General features: G+C 39.1%; 1 protein-coding gene across 1 annotated transcript in view; it reads left to right on the plus strand.

Annotated features, from left to right (window-relative positions):
* The window catches only part of Atp13a5 (ATPase 13A5), a 104,858-nt gene that overhangs the window by 77,681 nt on the left and 5,117 nt on the right, over positions 1–22,060 (plus strand). The window contains exons 23-27 of the mRNA XM_026400268.2: positions 1,673–1,782; positions 4,882–4,978; positions 6,852–6,924; positions 16,173–16,347; positions 18,762–18,964. Of these exons, the coding sequence (XP_026256053.2) occupies positions 1,673–1,782; positions 4,882–4,978; positions 6,852–6,924; positions 16,173–16,347; positions 18,762–18,964 (658 nt within the window). The remainder of the gene's footprint in view (positions 1–1,672; positions 1,783–4,881; positions 4,979–6,851; positions 6,925–16,172; positions 16,348–18,761; positions 18,965–22,060) is intronic.

The following is a 22,060-nucleotide window of genomic DNA, read 5'->3' on the forward strand; positions in this document are numbered from 1 at the left end:
TAGACTTATCAAAATTTTCTTAATCTCAGTGAAATCTTAGACCAATGTGTTTGGTCATCACATACGATGATAGCAAAATCCAAATTAGATGTTTCTGAGATTGTTTCTCATACATGATTAAAAGATAGTCCGCATTTGATATGCTGAGTTTTAAAGATATGATTGAAACAATAGTGTACCTTGAGAATTATGTACATAAGAAAATATTTTAGTAGCTAATTGCGGGTCAAGAAGTGCAAGAGAGGGCTGGAGGTACAGCTCAGGGGTAGCTTTCTTAGCAGGTGCCAGGCCTTGGGTTCAACTCCAGTACAACAAACAAAGAGGAAGAAGAAGAAGATTCCTTTGCATTTCCAAAGCTTACTAGGTATTTAAGATCTAGATATTTGTTATACTTTCCTCTTAAATATTTTCTTCAAAGTTCTGTGAAAAAAAAAAACTATGTTTATCCTTGGAGATTCATTATGAATTTTTTAGCCTTATGTTTTATGAGCAGTACTTAGACTGCTCTTTAAAACCTAGAATGGATATCCCTTCCTCTTAATCTTGTGATGTTTAGAACAAAACAAAGATACCAAATGCTAAAAAAGACATAGCGTGTCTTTCAAAGAGTTCATTGTGTGAGGGAAAAAAGAATCATGTATAAACTAACTCTAACATATGGTAGATGACCCCCAATTATATAACAGAGACAGAAAAATCATTGAGAGATAAAAGAGGAAGAAGAAAATGTTCTTACATTTTCTTATAACTATTTGAACTTCAGTCTAGTATATACCAGTCATGGCGCCAGGTACTTTGTGTTTCTATAAAACTATATAAATGCAAAATCTCCTTGTAAGCCCATACTGCTATGGGACTAGAAGTTTTCTGGGCTATTGACCAGTTTTCTCTGTGGGCCATTTGGACACCTTACTATCTTTATGAGAAACAAATGAGCCCTTATTTCAACAAGACTACACATTTACTACATACTAATATTACATGAGTCTGTGTAAGTGTGACCTGATCTCTGTGTCCAGTGACAATGCTGTATGTCCCATCCCAGCAGTTACTTGGTTGGCTGGATCACTCAGAATAGGGAAAGGTGGAGATTTCATCTCTCCCTGCTTTTCATGAAGATGACCTGCTATGTGTAAGAACTGAAATGGTAAAGGTCTCCAACCAAAGTCTATACAAATCTGTCATCCTTTTAATACACTTTCTATGATTTTTTTTGAGGGGGGGTACTGGAATTGAATCTCAGGTCACTTGATCACTGAGCCACATTGCTAGCTTTTTTATTTTGAGTCAGGGTCTCATTAACTTGCTGAGGCTGGCTTTGAATTTGCAATCCTCCTGCCTCAGCCTCCTACATCACTGGGATTACAGGCATGCACCAACACACCCAGCCCTGAATAGACTTTCTGAATGAGTGCTTCCATTTCTTCTGACATCTGCACCCCCACGGCTAACACATTATGTGAACATGTGTGCACATGCATGCACACACCACCATACCACCGTTCTACCTCTGGATCACTGTTTAGGTGGTGCCTCTCATTGGTGACTATGGATCTAGGGAGGCACAACATGAACAGAGACCAGGAAATGAAGGTATAGTGTTGTAGAGCTGGACTATGGAGAATAGCCTGGCCTGAAGAGTCCCAGGTATGACATGGTTGGATCATTCCAGGCTTTGAAAATGGCTCATGCAGGCATCTCGCTATCAGAGCAAGAAGCATCAGTGGCCTCCCCCTTCACCTCGAAGATAGCCAACATTGAGTGTGTGCCTCATCTCATCAGGTAAACCACTTCTTCCTCTCCCACCCCCATTTGAACCCCAAAGGGTTCATAGGGTGTCTTTGAAGACAGACAGAATTCAACTCTAACTCAGGGACATAAATGCCAGGACAGAGGTATGGGTGAAGTGCCGTTGGAGCACCAATGATAGGACAATTAACACTGCTTGAGAATGCTGGCAAATGCCACCAAGAGAAATGACTTTTGCTGAGCTTTAAAGAATAGGTGGGTGTGTCACGTGGGTGGTTGAAAGATTAACTTGCTACTTAAAATCTGGTCCTCCTTTCCCACTCCTGTAATTCCCATGCTGGATACTTCCCAGCACATTATTCTGAAGAAAGCAGAAAGGGAATATGTCACTAGGTAGCTGGTGTATAAGAACTATGAGTAAGAGCTGAAATGGTAACGGTCTCCAACCAAAGTTGGAGGTAGCTTCCCCAGACACTATTGTATGTCTCCAGAAAAAAAAATTGATGAATATCCAAAATGTTTACATAAAAGATATTACAGTTGACTCAGGAAGGGGAAGGAGGCAAGGGTGGTTTATTTTTCCAGCATATCACCCTTACTCCACTCTCATTTCTGATTTTCTCTCTACTTATATTTTAAATGCAGTACAGAAAAAGACACTAGAGTTCATATTTTGTTCATAAATACTATTTCCTTGTTTTCTCTAGCATGAGGATGACTCTAGGCATCTTTGTGGTCTGTGGTCTGGGTGCCGTTACCAATTTTTTAGGTGTATATAAAAAAAGACAACTGTGACATTCTTCAGCATGTCCATTGGTGCATCAAAATGAGCAGGTCCCTGGAGGGAAGGTGTCAGGTCCGAAGCTTCATGCTACTGGATGCACGTCAGCAAGGCAGCCTGATGTATCTCCCTAAACCCTGGGCGTCTGTATCTGTGTCCTTCCCCACCCACTAACACCATCACCTCTGCCACCAAAGCAGCTCCTCTTCCCCAGCTCCTCATTTCTTGTTCCTGGGGATGATTAGTCCTTATAGTCAGTCATTGAGTTCCATAATCTTAGAGGGCTTTTAACTCTAAGCCACAAGGGAAGGTTTCAGTGACTTGAAGAATGAGGAAGTCTTATGTAAACATAATGGAGGTGAGAGAGAATCTCAGTTGGGAGAAATGGGAGAGCCACTTTTGGAAACAGGGTTGTAATTGGGAAGTATAGTGTAACTCCCATCTGAGAAATTCTTCTCAGATGGGAGTTACAGAGGTAACTGGAGAGCCAGAGCTGGTGGACCTATGCAGGGAGTTTGACCTCCTGGATAGCTGTTCAAAGTGCCTACCGGATCCACCCCAAATGGAGAATTTCTGATGTTCTTCCTCCCACGTGTGGCCTAGTGCATTTATGAATGCAACCCACTGTGTTGAAATAGGAGTCATGATATAAAATTTCTATAGTGGCAGATGGCTTAGTAAGACTTCAGGGTAGAAACTCTTTTCTTTTGCATTTCATAGATCATAAAAATTAGGTATGGCTCAGCTCTGTTGGGCTCATTTTACCCTTTGCTATCCTAGATGCTTGCTTATGCCTGAAAAAGCACTCCAGGAGGGCAATGAGGTACAATTTTAGATGCATAGGTTCAGACCCACAGGCTTTCATATTGTGATCCTTTGAAGCATAATTCACTGATGGTTACAGTTCAAGTCAAGGGCAAGGACTGTGTCTTATTCATTTCTCTATCAAGTATCATGCCTAGTCCTAAGCTTAGTACATCAGAACATTCAATGGATGTTTCTGGAATGTGTGAACTACACAGAATTCATAATCATTAAGAATAGTTGTAATTTTGGAGGCTACCCTTTAGCCTTTACTCAGAATGGTTTTAGTATTTTCTTTTAAATCTGGGTGCCTTCATTTTTCTGGAATTATATTCAACTGTAGAAAAAAGATGAAATCACAGTATTTACGTCAGACTTGGGGAAAGCATCCAGGCTTCACATGCTTGCCTCTTCTCAGCTTGTCTTCTGCTCCATCATCTGTGTTGAAAACAAATGGTGGCAACTCACAGGCTGTTGGAAAACATCTGCCCAAAGCAACCTGGCCCATCTCCCACCCCAACTCTCTTGCTAGAGGCACAGTGACTAGTAGTTTGGCCTATATTTTCCTTTTCGTGTCCTGGTTTTGTTAACAAAGTCTTTAAGCAGAGCAGGTGTCCAGTCACTGGGCCTAGAAACAAAGTGGATGTGGGTCTCTCTCCTACAGATTTGTTTCTGTCCTGACAAGAGGAGGGTGCAGGACTGTCATGTGCTATTGCCTCCTGTTTCTTCTGTCTCATCATAACCCACCATCCAGCAAAACTCTGATAAAGGAAAAACAGCTCAAGTGGAAACTTTTTTTTTTTTCACAAGAGGAAGTATCTACTTTCTAAATTGCAATTTTAGCTGTAGTCTCAGTCTCTTGATCTCCAGGCCAGTTCAGATTATTACCCTAGCTTCTCCCTGGAACACTGAAGCCAGCAAAACTGATTTCATCTCAAAAATCAGAACCACACCCACACTTCCTACAATGTAAGAGCACCCATCCTTTAGCCTTATGTGTCTAAGGGCTTCTAGAACACTCACACAACCATTCCCAGGAAGCATGTGCTATTAAGATATAAAGAGTCACAATTAAGGGAGTATGTGGGATGCTATACCTAATCCTAATGTCTGCACTGTGTGTTTTCTCTATGGGTGCATTATAATTAGACATGATAATGGATTCATTATGTCATATTCACACATTCCCATAATGTAATTTGATCAATCTTGTGTTGTGTTTTTAATGTACACAATAGCCTTCTTACTCCAAGGAAAGATAGAACTGTGCCTGGTTCATTTTACATCCTCCATGACTCTCAGTAAATGCTTGTACCTCATAAGGCCTAAATAAATGTGAGTCAAGAATCCACTAGTGTAATGACTAGAGGAAAGAAAGAAAGAATGAATGAATGAATGAATGACTAAATATATGAGAGGATGAATCAGTGATTAAGTGAATATATATCAACAGGCTGTTAAAAATCAGACTCTTTTTGAAATGTAAGAAAGACGAGTAGATGTGCCTCATACCTAATCGGCTATTTTTATTTATTTATTCTAAACAGAGAAGGCCGAGCTGCTCTGGTTTCATCCTTTGGAGTATTTAAATACTTGATCATGTATGGCATAATCCAGTTTGTTGGAACATTGCTGCTCTATTGGGTATGAACGAAAATCATTTCTTCCCAGTTCTAATGCATTTATATATCTGCATTTCTGGTTTTATTCTCTGAGGTGTAGCTTCTACACAGAATTCAATGTTTTATACATAAATGACATCTTTTGAAGTACGTGCCTACAAACTTGGAGACCTGGTATAATGATGCATGAAATATGGGCTAGAAATAAGTAGCTGTGGATCAGTTTTCTAGGGTGTTGTGTTTCTCCATATAACCTGAGACTTTTGACCTCTCCAAGCCCCTGTTTCTTTCTTTGGAGCATGAAGAGAGCTTCAGAGCAGCCTAAATATAACTCTGCAGGAAATGGATCAGTCTCCAACTGTGGAATATTTTTGGCAAGATTGAGAAGAGATAAAAAGGAGAGAAGTTGTTGAATCAGATTTTGAAAGGCTAGAATGCTAAAAATTTCCCACACTGGAGTTTTAGTCCTACATCTACCCAGAACTTGCACAGTTAGACCTTAGCAACTCTTTAAAAGGTGAAAAAAAAAAACTCTTAAAATTAAATGGTAATAGCCATTAAGATCAATTAATTCTAAGGAAGAAACACGTATAGGTTGAAAGTGATCTTCATTAGTCCAATGATAGTTTGCTCGACAGTTAAAGGATTATAACAGTCTCAAAGTACGCTTTGGGAAAAGAGCTATTTTATTGCTTTCCTGGGAGATTTAAGAGGTGAATCAGAAGACCACAAGCTATGTGGCATCTTGTGGGCTGTGTCACATGTGGAGGGCCAAAAGGCAGCCAGGCTGAGAGAACAATCAGACCGGAAGCCAGGAATCCTGGGTTCACATTTTGAATCCTGGGTTCAAAACACAGATTGGGACCAGGCATGGTGGTGCGCACCTGTAATCTCAGCAGTTTTGGAGGCTGAGGCAGGAAAATCATGAGTTCAAAGCCAGCCTCAGCAAAAGCAAGGCACTAAGCAACTCAGGGAGACCCTGTCTCTAAATAAAGTACAAAAAGGGTTGGGGATGTGGCTTAGTGGTCGAGTGTCCCTGAGTTCAATCCCTGGTACCAAATAACAAACAAACAAAAACAACACAGATTAGGTCTTAATCCTTGGCAAATAGCTGCTTCTGAGCTGTTGTACGGGCTGATTTTCAAAGCCCTCCATAGAACTGCTTTTACAGTGAAAACTAAAGCTTCTATTAAAAACTTTGCCCTGCTTCATCTTTTTTTGCCACTCAGGGGTGGGAAAGGGAAAGAAGAGAAAGACTATAAGAAAAAAGCTAAAGAAGACAGAAAGAACTAGAGTTTGGGGATAGGGTGAGACACTGAGGAACCAACTACCCCTTTTCCAAAAGGTGAAAGCAGAACTTGTCTCTACGGATGGAGTAGCAACCACAGTTCATACAGAAGTCGCTCGTTCTGCTTATCTGGACCCAAGTAAGAGAGTCCTCCAAGGACCTTGACCCAGAAACCTTTGAGCCTTTGGTTCACTCTCTAAAAGGCCTGTCATATTTTTCATGTGCATAAATCTGGTCTGTAATGTGAGTAGGCTTTGATGTTGAAGTTTAGTGTTCTCAAGGAGGGGGTTTCAGGCTTTAAAATCTTCTACTGAGAATCCCATTGCTGAGAGGGCAGATGCCAGAATTAATGTGACCAATAGGAGTGTGATTCCATATGATGGACTCCCATTGCTAATGTGGAATTCAGTTAAAGGCTGGGAAAGTAATGGTCTGTCTCATTTCATCCCATGAGATGCTAATGATTTTAGGTAAATTGTTTGATTCCTGAGGAGAGGAGAAAAATAACAATTACCTCTTAAGAACTTTAGAAAGAGTGTTGGGAATGATACAGACACTCTGTAATGACAGAAGCCACACTTACATTTACTTTTCCTTCTTTTTTCAGCAGCTACAGATCTTTGGGAATTACCAGTATCTCATGCAGGACGTAGCCATTACTTTGATGGTCTGTTTAACAAGTAAGCTCTTTAGCAAAGTCAACTGCATTACTCATATTTATTTCTGAAATTCTAGAACTACCTACACAAGTAACAACTTCTGAGAAAGTGGCATCCTAATTACTCAGATCTTGTTGCCTATAATCTTTTCAAAGTGATGTTGGGGTGACTTGAGTCTTAAAGTACCGACTTGATAGTAAACTATTCTGATAGCAAATAGGTTTTAACTTTAAAAGTTCTAAGCTCTTTGTAGGTTTTTGTCTTAGAGAGAGAGAAAAATGAATAAGAAATCTAGAAAGGGAATTTTTAAAAACCTAAGGATCACTTTCCATTATTCAGCTTTCTCTTCATATTGATGTGAAACTAGGGTTTTTTAGGTCCTTGACATGTGAGAACAAATGCTAGCATTTTATTCTAGTGGAATTCTCTCAAAAGCAAGGTGTGGCTTACAACAGCTATTATTCATTTCTTTCCTTTGAGGTGACACTGATAAAGTGTTTCCGATCGAGGAACTCAGGGCCTGATACTAACTCTTAATAAGTGAGAAAGGTAACTGCTGCAACAGAGGGCAAAGAAAAAGAATGGCACTGTCATCCCGTTTTTTTGGTTCAACAATGGAGTACTATGAAAAATAACCAAGAAAACATCAGATCATGCAGGATATTAATAACTTTGAGAATTTCATGTAGCATCTTAAAACATGAAACTGATATTGAAGTCATTTATTATATCAACCAAATGACAAAATTCACCAGTTTCAGAGACACAAATGATATCAGTTTCGATGATTAGGGTTGAAGTGTCTATTCATAGCCCATTAAATATTTTTCTATATGCTATTAATATTCAGATGACTGAATAATTTTGAATCAATGCTATTGCTTCTATGATGTTGGGCATTTTAAGCAATTTGCATGATTTATTTATGAATGAAACTAAAAAGGAATGCTAAGAGTTTCCAAGAACTAATATGGCAGGCAGTGGGGGGTGGGGTCGAAGCCATGGACATCTTCTACCACTCTGTATCTGGACCCAAGTAAGAGAGTCCTCCAATAACCTCTGTGACCTTTGGCAATGTACTTAATAAATAATTTCCTCATGTGAAATGTCCTCAGGTATCCCTGAGGATACCTATGAAGTCTACATCATGGTGCACTGTGCACTAAACACTCACATGGAGCTCAATGATCTCACACTGCACCTCTACTATTTTTTTCTTTTGACAAGACTGGCTGACTTGGTGAGCGCTTAAAAAGAATCAGAATGAATTTAGGTAGACTTATGTCACTAGAAACCTTAAAATGTGGGCAGTAGTTCTAGTCTTGCCTCAGAATTGCTATATGACCTTGAGAAAGTTACTTTGAGACCTACCCACTAATTCCATGGTTGATTATGGAGGTGAGGCTTCTTACTCTTTCCAATGACAATAGCCTATTGATCATCATGCCAGTTGGTCACCCTGTGAAGCTCTCAGTCTCTCATTCCAGGGTGGGCTCAGTGGGGATGTTGGGATGACTCCAGGAAGGACCATGATTACCTCTAAGAGAAGACTGACTTGGAAGGGTGCTAAATGGGAAGCAGGATGCTCTATCAGAATGACAAACCGGGTCCAGTTATTATTCAACACACCTATAGCTGGTCTGGGAGATGGGTTGCCCTCTAGAAGACTGGTGAAGATGAGCGTGGAGACAAAACATGTATTTTCATTTACTTGCTCTTAACTCTCTGCCTTCAAACTTTCTGTTTTCCCCTCCCTGCAAGCTCCATCCTCCCACAGTCAGGTCATTTCCTGGTCAATTCCAAGTATTAAAATGACTTTCATCTTTAGATATGAAAAATCCAGGTATCATAAATTAATATTTCACATTTTTATCCAGTTCAAAGCTTTTCTCCCCCTAGATCAAGTCTGACTTGTGGCTTGGAGTTAGCAGTGGAAGAGAAGGCCATGTCCTCTCTTTATTTGCCTTGTTTCACCCAGTCTCCTCCCTTATTCAGGGAATAAGAGTGACAAGAGCAGGGCTCTTCTTACTTAAGTGGAGGCATTGTAGTTCTGTCCTGTCAAATGCCTCTGACACAGCAAACTCAGGCAATCTGTGTGGTGCTCACTTGTGAGTTCTTCAGAGATTCCCTGTGGATGGGTCTGGACTAGACCACTCCCTAACATGGAAGTAAATGAAAATACATGTTTTTTCTGACCCTTCAGAAATCTTTTCTGCTGCTGTGTTCTAGTGGTACATACCACAAAGACTTTAGCAGGCTGCACCATTGGGCAGATCCCTTTGGGGTTGCTCTTGCCAGGCTAAATTCCATGACATCTACTTGACCTACCAGACAATAAGTGTGTAGCTTGATCTCACTGTTTCCCTCCCTCCTTTATATGTTGCATAGAAAAGGAGCATGCACAGTCAAACCTCCTCTCAAAATCACTTCCAGTCTCTCCTAGAGTGGGTTTTATGACTTCTCCTTAGATTGTGGAGACACTGAGGAGAAAAAGACAGTTCAAAGCCGGGTGTAGCGGCACACGACTGTAATCCCAGTGGCTTGGGAGGCAGAGGCAGGAGGATCCCAAGTTCAAAGCCAATCTCTGCAAAAAGTCAGGCACTAAGCAACTCAGTGAGACCCTGTCTCTAAATAAAATACAAAATAGGGCTGGGATGTGGCACAATGGTCAAGTGCCCAGAGTTCAATCCCTGGTACCCTCCCCCTGTCACTGCCAAAAAAAAAAGAAAAGAAAAGAAAGAAAGAAAGAAAGAAAGAAAGAAAGAAAGAAAGAAAGAAAGAAAGAAAGAAAGAAAGAAAATGACAGTTCATACTACTCCTAACAACTCCCCTTGATGAATCTCTTGATAATCTCTATGGTTTTCCCTTGCTAAATCAATACACAGAGCCAGGGAAGGGGATGCTTATAGTTGAAGGTCCAATATGGGTCTCCCTTATAAGGTGCTATGGAAACATTAGGATCTTATCTCTTCACACTAAATTGGCACTTCCTAGTTATTGTCCTCAAACAGATGGCTCACCCAAACTCTCCACACAAGAAAAGCACTACTCAACACTCTGATACACAAGCATTCTTGTCTTACTCCATGTAAAGGCACAAAAAGGGGGACTTAAAAAGGATGATCTCTCAAGTTTAGAGTTTAGTGGGGGATTCACATGCGTGAAAAAATGAGATGCAAGTCAAAAGTAGTGAGTGGCAGAAAACAGCAGATCTTTGGGAGTTCAGAGAAAAGAGTGATTGTTTTTGATAATCTGGGTTTCTGGAGGAGAAAGCAACAGAGAAAGAAGAGAGATGCTAGAGATGGAACACGTAGTACTCACAACAACACAGAAGGGATGGATAGATTTCAAAAACATTTTGCTAAAAGAAGAGCATTTCAAATAGAAGGAAACAGCATGAGCAAGAGCTGATAAATATGGGGTAAGTGTTTTTCAATTTGACCATACTGTAGGGTACGTGAAAAGAAGCAGCAGGAGATAAAATTTGAAAAGGTGCTTTGGGCAGAAAACAGAAAATCTTGACGGCTGAGAAGGGTAGACATTCATCTGCAGCCCTCATGAGTCACTGACAATTGGATGCAATCAGTGTGAAATGACTCTTGTCAAGGCTCCTTACATTTCCAAGGAAGCAGTTTGAGGCTTGATATTGAGAAAAGATAATGCCATGGTGTGTTTAATTAGTTTATTTACTTACCTATGTATAATCTTGTTGGGTTCCCGTAGGATAAGGCAAAATACAAAAACAGCCAATAAGACAAGAAATGATACATAAAAGAGAAAATCAAGGAGAAAAATAAGATAAAGTCAGGAGGGGAAGTCAATTAGGGAAGAGCATGTCTCAAAGGCCGCTTGGACGCTAATCTGTGTAGCAACTCGCTTAAAGAAAATTTCAACTAGCCACATCTCTCTCCTCTTCCACAAGATTCAATCACACTCCATCAAGAAGATAGAGAAGGGAGGTGATTAGGAACATAACTACCCAAAAGCCACCTGAGAACAGAAACTCTGAAGCTCATAGGCCTGAGGGAGGCTAGAACACTGAAAATTCAAAAATGGGCTCACTTCCTTTATTTCTAAACAGCCATCTTCTCTCTCTTAATTTTTCCATTCTTACTGTTTCTTACTGGGCTTCTACTCATTGACCTTGCAAATGTTCCCCGAAGGGTGGCAATAGGGCTGAGTCTCCATAGCCTTTCTGCTTCTTTTCCCAAGGTGATCAGCTCAGTCTCTCATTGCCACAGCTGCAAACCTTTTAGGGAGGAAATTTGTTGACCCACTTGAGTAAAATGTCCACCATGAGGCCAGTCATTTTCTGTGAGTGAAGGTGGGGCCATATAACTGAGCTCCATGTAGGCCAAATACTCCAGCAGATGAGAGGAGGCAGTATCTAGAGAAGTGGATGAGGGAGGGAATTTCTCCATGACATATATTTCTTCCATAAACCCCACCAGTGCTTTGCTGAGCACCTTTTCTGGGATGTGATCCCCTTGGAGAAGCTGGTGGGAGATAAAAATCTTTTCACCTTTGACACGTCATGAGGTTGGAGCTCCAGGGGCACAGTTGGTTAGCAAATGGTACTTATGAGCAATGTCATGAGATGCACTCAGAATTTTGCATGTAGTTCTGATGGGTTTATGAATCTCTAGAAATCTGACTTGCATGTTTTGAAATTTTTGTAAAGCCAATCAACTACATGACATCCAAAGGATGCTGAGCAATTAAATATTACATTTTGATACTAGAACGTGAAGTGACAGAATCTTCCCTTGTAGCAAGCTCTATGCCAGAGTTAGTAAGGGATGAAACAAACAAAGCAGGGTTTCTTCCCTCAGGGAGCTCACAGGCTGCTGAGTACATAGGTAAACAACTGAATTTAATGCAAGACACCCTCTATCATAGCAGCTTTGTGAGTAATGTGCTGTGGGAACTCATGGATGGGGTGATTAATTCTGAGTAAAATGTATGATTTTGTAAGCTTGCATTCCTCTGCACACTGTCCGATAGCATATGTCATCATCATTTTAAGGAAATCTGGACAATTCAGAACAGTTTCTCTGCTTAGGGATGAACAGCACTACTATCCAAGTTGGTATTTCAGGGCTTCTCATTGTGTTCAGTTTAATTTATGAAACCCATTGTACTGCAATGTGCTGCAGAGCAGAGAACATGGGGCTTCACAGTCGGACAGACCTGAGTTCACATCTTCACCCTGTCACTCACTAGCCTTCTTTAAGCAAGGGGTTCTACTTCTTTAAACCTCATTTTCATCATCTGTAGAATTTATCTATTTTATGTTGCTTGTTCAGGGAATAAAGATGATATTTATAAAACACTTGGCACAATCTCTAGAACCTAGCAAGTGTCCCAAGATGGTATTTATTCTTTTTGTTGTTATTTATACTCAGGAAAACAGATTCCCTGTTAGAAATATTAGAATTCTCTAATATGGAAAAAATCAAAATACTCTATGTAAGTTTATTCAATGCTCTGTGTGTTGTTTTAGTCAGCTTTTTTTTTTTTTTTATCCTGCTGCAACTGAAAGACCTGACCAGAACAATTGTAGAGGAGGAAAAGTTTATTCAGGGGCTCATGGTCTCAGAGGTCTCAATCCATAGACAGCTGGCTCCATTCCTTGGGGCTTGAGGTGAGGCAAAACAGCATGGCAGAGGAATGTAGTGGAGAGAAGCAGCTCACATGATGATCAGAAAACAGAGAGACTCCACTCCCTAGACACAAAATATATTCCTAAGAGGCACACTCCCTCTTACCTACCTCCTCCAGCCACACCCTACCTACCTGTAGCTACCACTTAGTAAATCCCATCAGAGGATCAATTCACTGATTGGGTTAAGGCTCATAACCCAATCATTTCTCTTACAAATCCTCTTGCAGCATGAAGCTTTGGAGGGGAGGGGGGGGCAAAAGCTTTGGAAGGAAACCTCACATCAAACAGTAACAGACATCAACCAGTTATTGCTACAAGAATGCCAAATAAAACCTACTCCCAACATTCGGGGGCTTCGGCCCCCCAAGCAGTTATTCTCCCCGCTAATGGGTTTATAGCCTGACTATCATTCAGAGGATCTAGGTTGCTCAGCACAACCATGATGCTTTAGAATGTAGATGGGTTGATTTTGGTCATGCTTTGGGGTTTGATTCAGTTCTTTACATTCTCCATTTAGGGACAACCTGAAAGGAGAGACAGTGTATATTCTCCCTGAGAGTCACAGAGAACAAAAGCAGAGCAAGGTGAACCAGGCAAGAATGCTTAAAACCAATGTTAACATCTCTTTGGCTACACAATGTCACACAGTGAAGCCCCAAATTAACTCCACCTCTATGAAGCCAATAATTCAATCTACCACAATTCTTTTGTTAAAAAATAAAATTAAAAGACCAGAAACTATAATGAACATGTGTAAGAGAATTGACCAAAGAGGTAGAGGCCAAATGCACAGAGATGTCACTATCCTTCTCTCCAAAACCCTCTTTATGAATTCCATCTTGGATACTGGAGGGCAGAGAGAATGCCAAACAGTTCAGCCTCTGCCTTCTGTGACCTGGGAATATGGTCTCTTCCATCCCTGACCTCAGCCCACACTGTGTATCCAAGCAATGACTTCTGACCGCAACCACCAAGAGTTAGGCCAGATATTGCAGGTGAGGTGCTCAGCCTCCACAAGACTGCTGAGTTCAGCCTCAAGTCTGGGGTTCATCTGACCACTTGGTTGCAAATTTAAGGGTTCCCACTACCTTCTCAGATACAATAATTTGCTATGGCAACTCACAGAATTCAGAGAAGCACTATGCTCATGAAGCTTTGGAGATACAAGAAGATACAACTTTGGAGATAGCAAGAAGATACAACTCAGAACTAGCCAAAGAGAGAGACACAGGGGGCAAATTCTGGAAGGAGTCCTGAATGTGACTTCCATTGTCATTTCCCCATGGGGTCAGGATGCCTCACCGTCCTGACACACAGATGTATGACAATGTGCAGGGTACTGCTAACCAGGGAAGCTCAGAGTCTAGAGTTTTTATTGAAGGTTTCATTATTAAACATGGCTGATTGAATCATTGACCAAAGCCTGAGCTCAATTTCCAGCCACCTCTTACAGATCATGCTGATAGGTGGCTCAAAAACTTAGATCTAATCCCACAGTTGGTCTTTCGGTATGGCCAACCCCATTCCTGAGTAATGTTGTTAACATAATATCCTCCTCAAAGGTACCATCAGTCATCTTATTAGCATAAACTATCAGAACCCACCATGAAAAAGAGAGATTCTCCTGGCACCCAGGGATGTGAAGGAAACATCCCAGAAAGTAAGGACAAAGGCCCATCAAATTCTTTAATATGCAATTTATTAACATCTTCCCTTGGTCTTCAAATTGTCTGAGGAGATGTCTCTCTCCCCCCTGCACACTCCACAGGCCCTACCCTGCCACCCTGCTTGGGAATCACTGATGGAACTGCTAAGGGCAAGAGTGTGGACAGTCTTAGAGCTTTGGAATAAATGTGTTGAAAGGAGTTTTGGATACCATTTAAACATTTCAACAAGCTCATTTTGAAAAAAGTGAAGAGTCAGAGAGTTTAATGGCTAACCCAGGACACACAATGAACCAATGAAGACCTGCTTCAGAGTTTTGTTACCCCAAACTGAACATCAGTCCCTACCACCCTGTCTCTACGTGCACAAATGCAAACATAAGCATCCACCTTCTACCTTCTGTTTATCAGATAAACCCGAGATAAGCTGTGAAAAGGGAAGGGAAACAAAAACTGAAACATGATTATTTTAAAGTTTTTATTAATACATATTAATTGTACAGATTAATGGGATTCAGTGCGATTGTTCCGTAATACAGTGCACATAGATCAGATCTAACCACCCCTCTCCCACCCTCACATCCCCCACCCCCAGCTTTCTGGTCTCCAGTTATCACTATTCAGGTTGATTTTTTTTCCAGTTTTCACATATGAAAGAGACCGGGCGGTGCTTGTATTTCTACATTTGGCTTATTTCATTTAATAAAATGTCTTCCGGTTTCATCTATCTAAAGAAGAATGACAGGATTTCATTCTTCTTTATGGCTGAATAATGCTCTAGTGTGAGTGTGTGTCCGTTTCTTTGTTGATAGGCACCTAGCCTGATTCCATACTTTAGCTATCATGAATAGCACCCCCATAAACATGGGCTATCAGTTCTCTCTGATGCTTTTATTTCCTTTGTATATATGCCTAGAAGTATCATGGTAGTTCTAGTTTTAGTTTTTTGAAGAACCTCCGTATTCTCCATAGTAGCTATGCTAAGTTACAGCTCTAATAACTTAAGTTCCTTTTCTCCATACCCTTATCAGCATTTGCGATTTTTGTTGTTATTGTATGTTTTAAATCATAGTAGTCAAAGTGGTGTGAGACAGTATGTCATGTATTTTTTATTTGCATTTTCTTGGCGACCAATAATTTTTAAATATGAAGTTTCTAATTCCTAATGTCTCCACACTTATCTGCTCTGTCTCAAAAATGCATTTCATTTTCATCAGTTTGGTAGAGTATATGACTTCTAAGAAGGATGTAGTCATCTTTTTAGAAAATAATTGTTCTTTTTAATTGCCAATTTCCAATCCCTAAATTAAAAAAAAAAAAAAAACCCTACGTCAAAAACACAATACACCACTCTTATCTAGAAGCAAGATTTTTCTTTGGGTTTTTTTTTCCCCTAACTGAGTGGAAGGTGCATTAAAAAACTCCCATTTATGTGTGTATCCAGGAAGAAACAGAACACACTCCTGGCACAGTTCCTGGCACATTGAATTGCTCAGAGAATGCTGGTTGAATGCCTAATAGATGGAGTGCTTTCTTTAATTACCAAGCATACAAAGATTAGTCTAGCCAAATGCCTATTTATTCTAATTCTCCACTTTCCTGTCATCACTGGGAGATAATATTTGTGTTGCATACCCCATGTGGAAGGCCATCTTCCTCTTTTACGTACCATCTCTGGTTTGTTTGCTTGTGGAAAAAATGTGTGTGCCATGTGGTATGGTAAATGTAATAATTCCAGGCTTTTTAATGCATTACTTTTCATTTCTAAGGGTAAAGCAAGGAAGAGAGAAAGCTTGTGTAGAATTATGCTTATGTAGTTGTAAACCTTAAACTCATGTCTGCTGAATCTGAATTCTAGTACAAGACACAAGATAATGTGTATCTCAGTTTTTTATTCTTAATGATGAAATTGTAAAGGAAAAAATATGCTTGTGTTTCAGTGAGTTCAACACATGCCTACCCAAAGCTGGCTCCATTTCGACCAGCAGGACAGCTCCTCTCTCCGCCTTTGCTGCTCTCCGTCTTCTTGCATTCCTGTTTCACCTGCATTGTGCAGGTCTGTGCATTTCTCTATGTGAAGCAACAACCCTGGTATTGTGAGGTCTACCGAGACGCGTGAGTTTATTTTCTTAGCTTTCCATTCTGATGATGTAATTAGATATAGCTTGGTTCAAACATATATCCTAAAATTTTAATAAACAAAAATTGAGTCTCCATGCTTCAAAACACAAGTGATAAAACAGAAAACAGTTAATAGTGGAGTGCTGGATGAGCCATGTGGAGAGGGTGGGGAAGATCTGTCACACTGCTGATTGATGTGTATATCTCTCAGCGGGTTGACTGTGTGAATTATCCATTCCTTGGTGGTTTGAATTTCCCAAAGACCAACGGCTGGGAAACATTTCCTGTAGATGAGCCAGACAGTAGATATTTTAGGTTTTGTGATCTGGATGGTCTCTGTTGCAATTAGTCAATTCCACGGTTACAGTACAAAAGCAGCCATAGACAATATGTAAATAAGTGGGCGTGGCCATGCTCCAATAAAGCTTGGTTTATAAAAACAGGTGGTACATTGGATTGGCCTGTGGGCTATAGTTTGCTGGTCCCTGAAACAGCCATACAGAGAGATTAGCTTAAATTAATTTGGATTTCTCCAATGAACATTACAATTAAATGTTAGTTGATGGTATTGTTGTTCTGATGGAATTGGAACATTAGACTGAAGAAAAGTCTCTTCACCTCCTAGGCTTTCTTTGTTTAATTATATAAATCAAAGGTAAGTTGAAGTAAACTTTATCACAGAAGCGAAAACTTTAATTTTTCTGAGGAAGCCTCCCTGACCCTAAAAGAAAACAGGAAAAGAGCTTTCTGGAAAGGTGCATGCACACATATTACACCCCATCCTCCCACCATTGTGAGAGTGAAGGCATCAGAAACCCAGAAATCAGTGAAACTCATATGGAAAACTATCAAATGATGTCTAAGGTTGTTGTTTAGATCTCAAATTCAGCAATTCAGGTATTACTTGAAGTACAGAACCTTGTTTAGACTCAAAACCAGATTCCCCCCTCCCCCAAATTGGAGTGCATACACTCACTCTATCCGTCAAATTCTGATAGAAACCACAGTGTGGTGAATAGGGAATGGAGAAGAAATAGGGATAGTTCTGCTTCTATCCCTAACTGGCTGTACAATACTGGTCAACTGTAATTCAGCCCATCTAATCTATTTGTCTATTTGGTATTTGTCTATTTGTGTGTGTGTGTGTGTGTGTGTGTGTATGTGTGTGCAAGAATGTGAGTTCTGATCCTTTGTTCCAAGGGTTTATTTTGCAAACATTAACTGGACATCTACTATATCAAAGCACATTTCTGGACCCTAGGGAGCTCAGGATAGTGATTTTAAGTCTGGTATTTGAATTTACAATTGGAGAATGAATCTTATCAATAAAGTTATAATAGTAATTATAAACTTTCAAGCTAAAGAAGAAAGCTAATAGAAAATAATGTATAGGTTTTATTATTGGGGGGAGAACAAAAAAGAAGAGGAAGAAAAAAGACCACTGAAAATACACCAGTCAGGACTGGGAAATCCTGAATCTTATGCAAGCATTTTTCTGAGTAAATATTATATGACCCCACTGTACTGTGCCTAAGGATTTGTTATAAATTTAAGTAAAACAAAACAAATCAAAATCAAAAGAAAAATTCCATATTCAAGGAAATCATACCCCTCAGGTGGAAAATAATAATACATCAACAAAATCATTGCAAAATAATGAGCTAAATGAGCAATAGAGGGAAGAATAGAATGTGTTAGGTTCACTTCCCAGTAAAAGTAATTTTAAATATAGTGATATTTGAAAGGTAAGTGCTACTTCAGTTAAAGGGAACATGCCAATTTTATCAGTTTGCAAACTGTGGCATTTTAGGAACAGGGGATAATCCCATCTGTCAGGGGTGTAAGGAGTGTGAGAGAAGTGACAAAAGATGACAACAAAATTGGGGGTCGAAAAGGGGATGTGAAGGTTTCCTAGATCAGTCTGAAAAGTTTCCTTAATTTATTGGCAAAATGGCTCATAAATTACATACCTCATCATAGGAAGCACATAATGTTCAGGAAGATTTTTTTCTATATAAGGAGAGAGGATTAAAGTAGGGAGATTCAAACTCAGGACATAGGAGGCTTCCCATAGTGCATGAAGAAGAACACACACACACACACACACACACACACACACACACATCCAATTCACATGGTACATTTACTCTTTGAATTGAAAGAAATTTCTTAGAAAATTGTCATCCAAGCCCTTTCAAGACTTGCCCTTAATGTAATGCCACAGACCGATCCTGACATCCTCTGAATTTTCTTCTTTGTCATTGCAACAAGTGAACAAAATGTCTTGGTAGTTACCAACTGGAACAGGTTGAAAGCTGAGGTCCCAGGGTAGTGATTAACTATTTTTTTTATCTAGTGGATTAAAAATAGAATTGAAAGTTCCATAACTGCTGGCAATTCCTTTGTAGTGAGTGCTTCCTGGCCAACCAAAGTAATTTCTCATCCAATGTGAGTTTGGAAAGAAACTGGACTAGAAATGCAACTCTGATTCCTGGTTCAATTTTAAGTTTTGAGACTACCACACTGTGGCCCATTGTCACCTTCAACTGCATCACAGTAGCATTCATCTTTTCTAAGGGAAAACCATTTCGAAAACCTATCTACACAAACTGTAAGTAAATAAAATTTAATTATTATTTTTTGGTTCTGAATACTTATCTCATCCCCACCCTTCCCAGAATTTTAAGTTACTAATGAAGAAGAAAATAATTTCATTATTGCAGAATGAATATTGGATGTGATGGTCATGGGTGGTAGAACCCCGGGCAAAAAATTGCACATCTGCAGATGAACAGACACTGTTCAATGGTCACATGAGTCCTTTCCTATTGGAAGCCACCAAGAATCATTTTAAGCACAAACATATATGCCACATTGTTTTTGTAAAAGGGTTTGAACCAATTCAACTACAAGTTGACCCCTTGGTAACTTCAGAGTATTGAAGAAATTATCGTAGCCATTCATTCTGGGCCCCTATTTCCTCATCTGTAGAAAGTGAGTCCTCAGGGAGAACTGCATGAGGAATTTCATGTGAAAGGGTCCAGCACTTTTATTAGGGACTCAAAAATTCTTATTTACTTCCCTAGCATGTTCATCTAAGTGAATAAAAAATGAGCACCCCCGCCCCCCCCAAAAAAAACTTTTCAAAGCTACAATCAAGACCTTTATGCATAAAAGCCAGAGAATATTTTCTGTTCCAAAACACAGAGACACTGTTGAGAGTTAAAAGAAAACCATGATTGATAATCGTGCCAGGCTCAAACACCAAATGGCTGAGCAAAAGAGGACTCATGGTCACCCTGTTGATGACCATGCAACTGTTCCAATAGTTATTATAAATACTTTTGGTATAAAACTTACATTGCTTTTCAGAAAGTTTGTACCAATTTCAGTCCTATCATTCCTTTGGAAAGAGTTTGCTTCAGGCAGCATATCCAACATGGGAAATAAAAAAGAAAATTCTTGTCAAGTCAAATAAGACTTTTTAAACATAATCTCTCATTTGGTTTTAATTTGCAATTTTTGATTTTCAGTGAGGATTAAATACATTTTTCATATACCTAGCCATCTCTTCTTCTGTGAAATGTCTATGTACATTTTTACATCTATTTATTTTTTTCTATTGGATTACTGTTACTTTCCTTATTACCTGTGTAAGCTATTTATTCTTTTATGGGTTTTTTTCCCCATTTCCTTTATACACAGAAAGTTTTTCTAATTGTAAAGTAGGATAGATTAACACTGTGTAGTTTTAAAAATTTCTTTTAGTGTTTTTTAAACAATCTAATATAATTTTGGTACATTTTTATGGTAGGGATCAAATTAGTTTATCCAACTAGTCAATCAGTTTTTGTAGCAGACTTTTTTTGACTATTGAGTATTTAATATCATACCTCTATTCACATGTATTTATTATTTTCTTATAATTTATATTACATAAATTTATATTATATATGTTATATATATATATATATATGTTATATAAATTATATGTAATTTACTCCAGACTGTCTTTTGTGTTCCATTGATAAGCCAGCCAGTCTATTTTTGATCTTTCACTATATTTTAACAATTATAATTTCATAAATTTTTTAATAAGTGGCAATATTAGTGTAGCCTCATTTTCTCAACTTTCTAAAAACTTTTGAATCTCAAGTGTTCTAGAAATACAGGTACTAATAATAGCTAGCTATAATATTCCTTCTTCATTTCCCATAACTAGAATGCATGCCCCTGTTTTCTATCTTAGTGTATAGTCCAGAACTTCTAGGACAATCTTAAACAATAGCAGGATAGGTAGCTTCACCCCTTGATAAAATAGTTCTAGTAGTTTTCATTCATAAATATGACTGAATACTGGTGCAAGGTAGCCCACCTCATATAAAGAAAATACCCTTCTTTTACAGTTAATCAATAGTGTTTTTTAATCAAAAAACAGGAGCTATATTTCATAGAATGCCTTCTCATGATCTGTCTTGATGGTTATTCTTTCTTCTCTTTTAACCTACTGCTAGAATGTGTTATATTAAGAAGCTTATTATCAAATTGTCTTCTTGAACAAATCCTACTAATTTGAGGTGGATTATACATTTACTAAGTTGAATTTTTATAGTTTTTTAAAATCTACATTTCATATGGGATTCTGAAGATTTCTGTGTTAGGTTTGTTAGGCTTGGGTAATAGATTTGAAAATTCTTTAAGTTTTTCTTTCTTCTATAATTTTTTTTTTTAGTAGGAATGATCCTTTCCTTGCCAATTTGCAAGAAATAATTAGTAAAATCATCTGGTTCTACATTCTTCCTTTGAAATAATTTTTAAGGATTCTTATGGATTACCTCTTTTAAAACTTTTTTCATAAAATATATTGTGCACATAATGCAATTTCCTTCCTATTGTCAAATAGGAGGACCAGGCCTTTGTGAGGCATCCTTCTCTTACCAGCTTCTGAGTCCCTGCCCCTCCCAAACAATGAAGTGTATGTAAGAGCCGTACAGCTGTCTCCTGGGATCTTTTTATCACCACAACCATGAGTAGATTGTTTTATTTGGGGAGATGCAATTCCCATTTTTCTCCTCCCTGCTTCACACTCCTCTAGAACAATCCTGAACATTCTTCTGAGAGGTCCTGCACTGCATCATATGCAAGAAATGAGACATGGATGAGAACCAGGGCGAGTGTAGGTGTGTAAGGGTGTGGCTTCAAAAGTAGGGCCCCCTGGAGAGGACCACTTGTCTCAGATTTTCAGTTGGTACATTACTGAGATGTGTAGTAGGCCATCAGCACCAGAACACATGACATTGGGAGAGTTCAAGGAAACCCTTGTGGTCATTTATATCATGACAACACCAATTTAATTCTAGTGTTTTAACCTAAAGGTGATATTCCTATCAAAGACATTTCTAAGGCACTATTTATGAAGTGCTGTGCTATCAGCTCTGACCGACAGGAGATGTTGGGCTTTGAGGGATATGAGCAATAATTTGGGAACAGTTTATCTGGGGAAGTTTATCTCCTCAAAGTAAAGCAATTTGGGCAGGTTGGAAATTCAGTAGATATATGTGTCACTCACTTATTTTTTTCAAGTCAGAGTCCCTGGTGCCCACATCCAACATTGCTCCAAGTGATCACAGCCTAGTAGATTAGATAAATTAAGATTAGGCTGAGTATGATATGTACCATATGAAATAAACTTCATAAGGGAGAATTA

The sequence above is a fragment of the Urocitellus parryii genome, chromosome 2, assembly GCF_045843805.1.
Source record: "Urocitellus parryii isolate mUroPar1 chromosome 2, mUroPar1.hap1, whole genome shotgun sequence".
NCBI classification, from domain to species: Eukaryota; Metazoa; Chordata; class Mammalia; order Rodentia; family Sciuridae; genus Urocitellus; species Urocitellus parryii.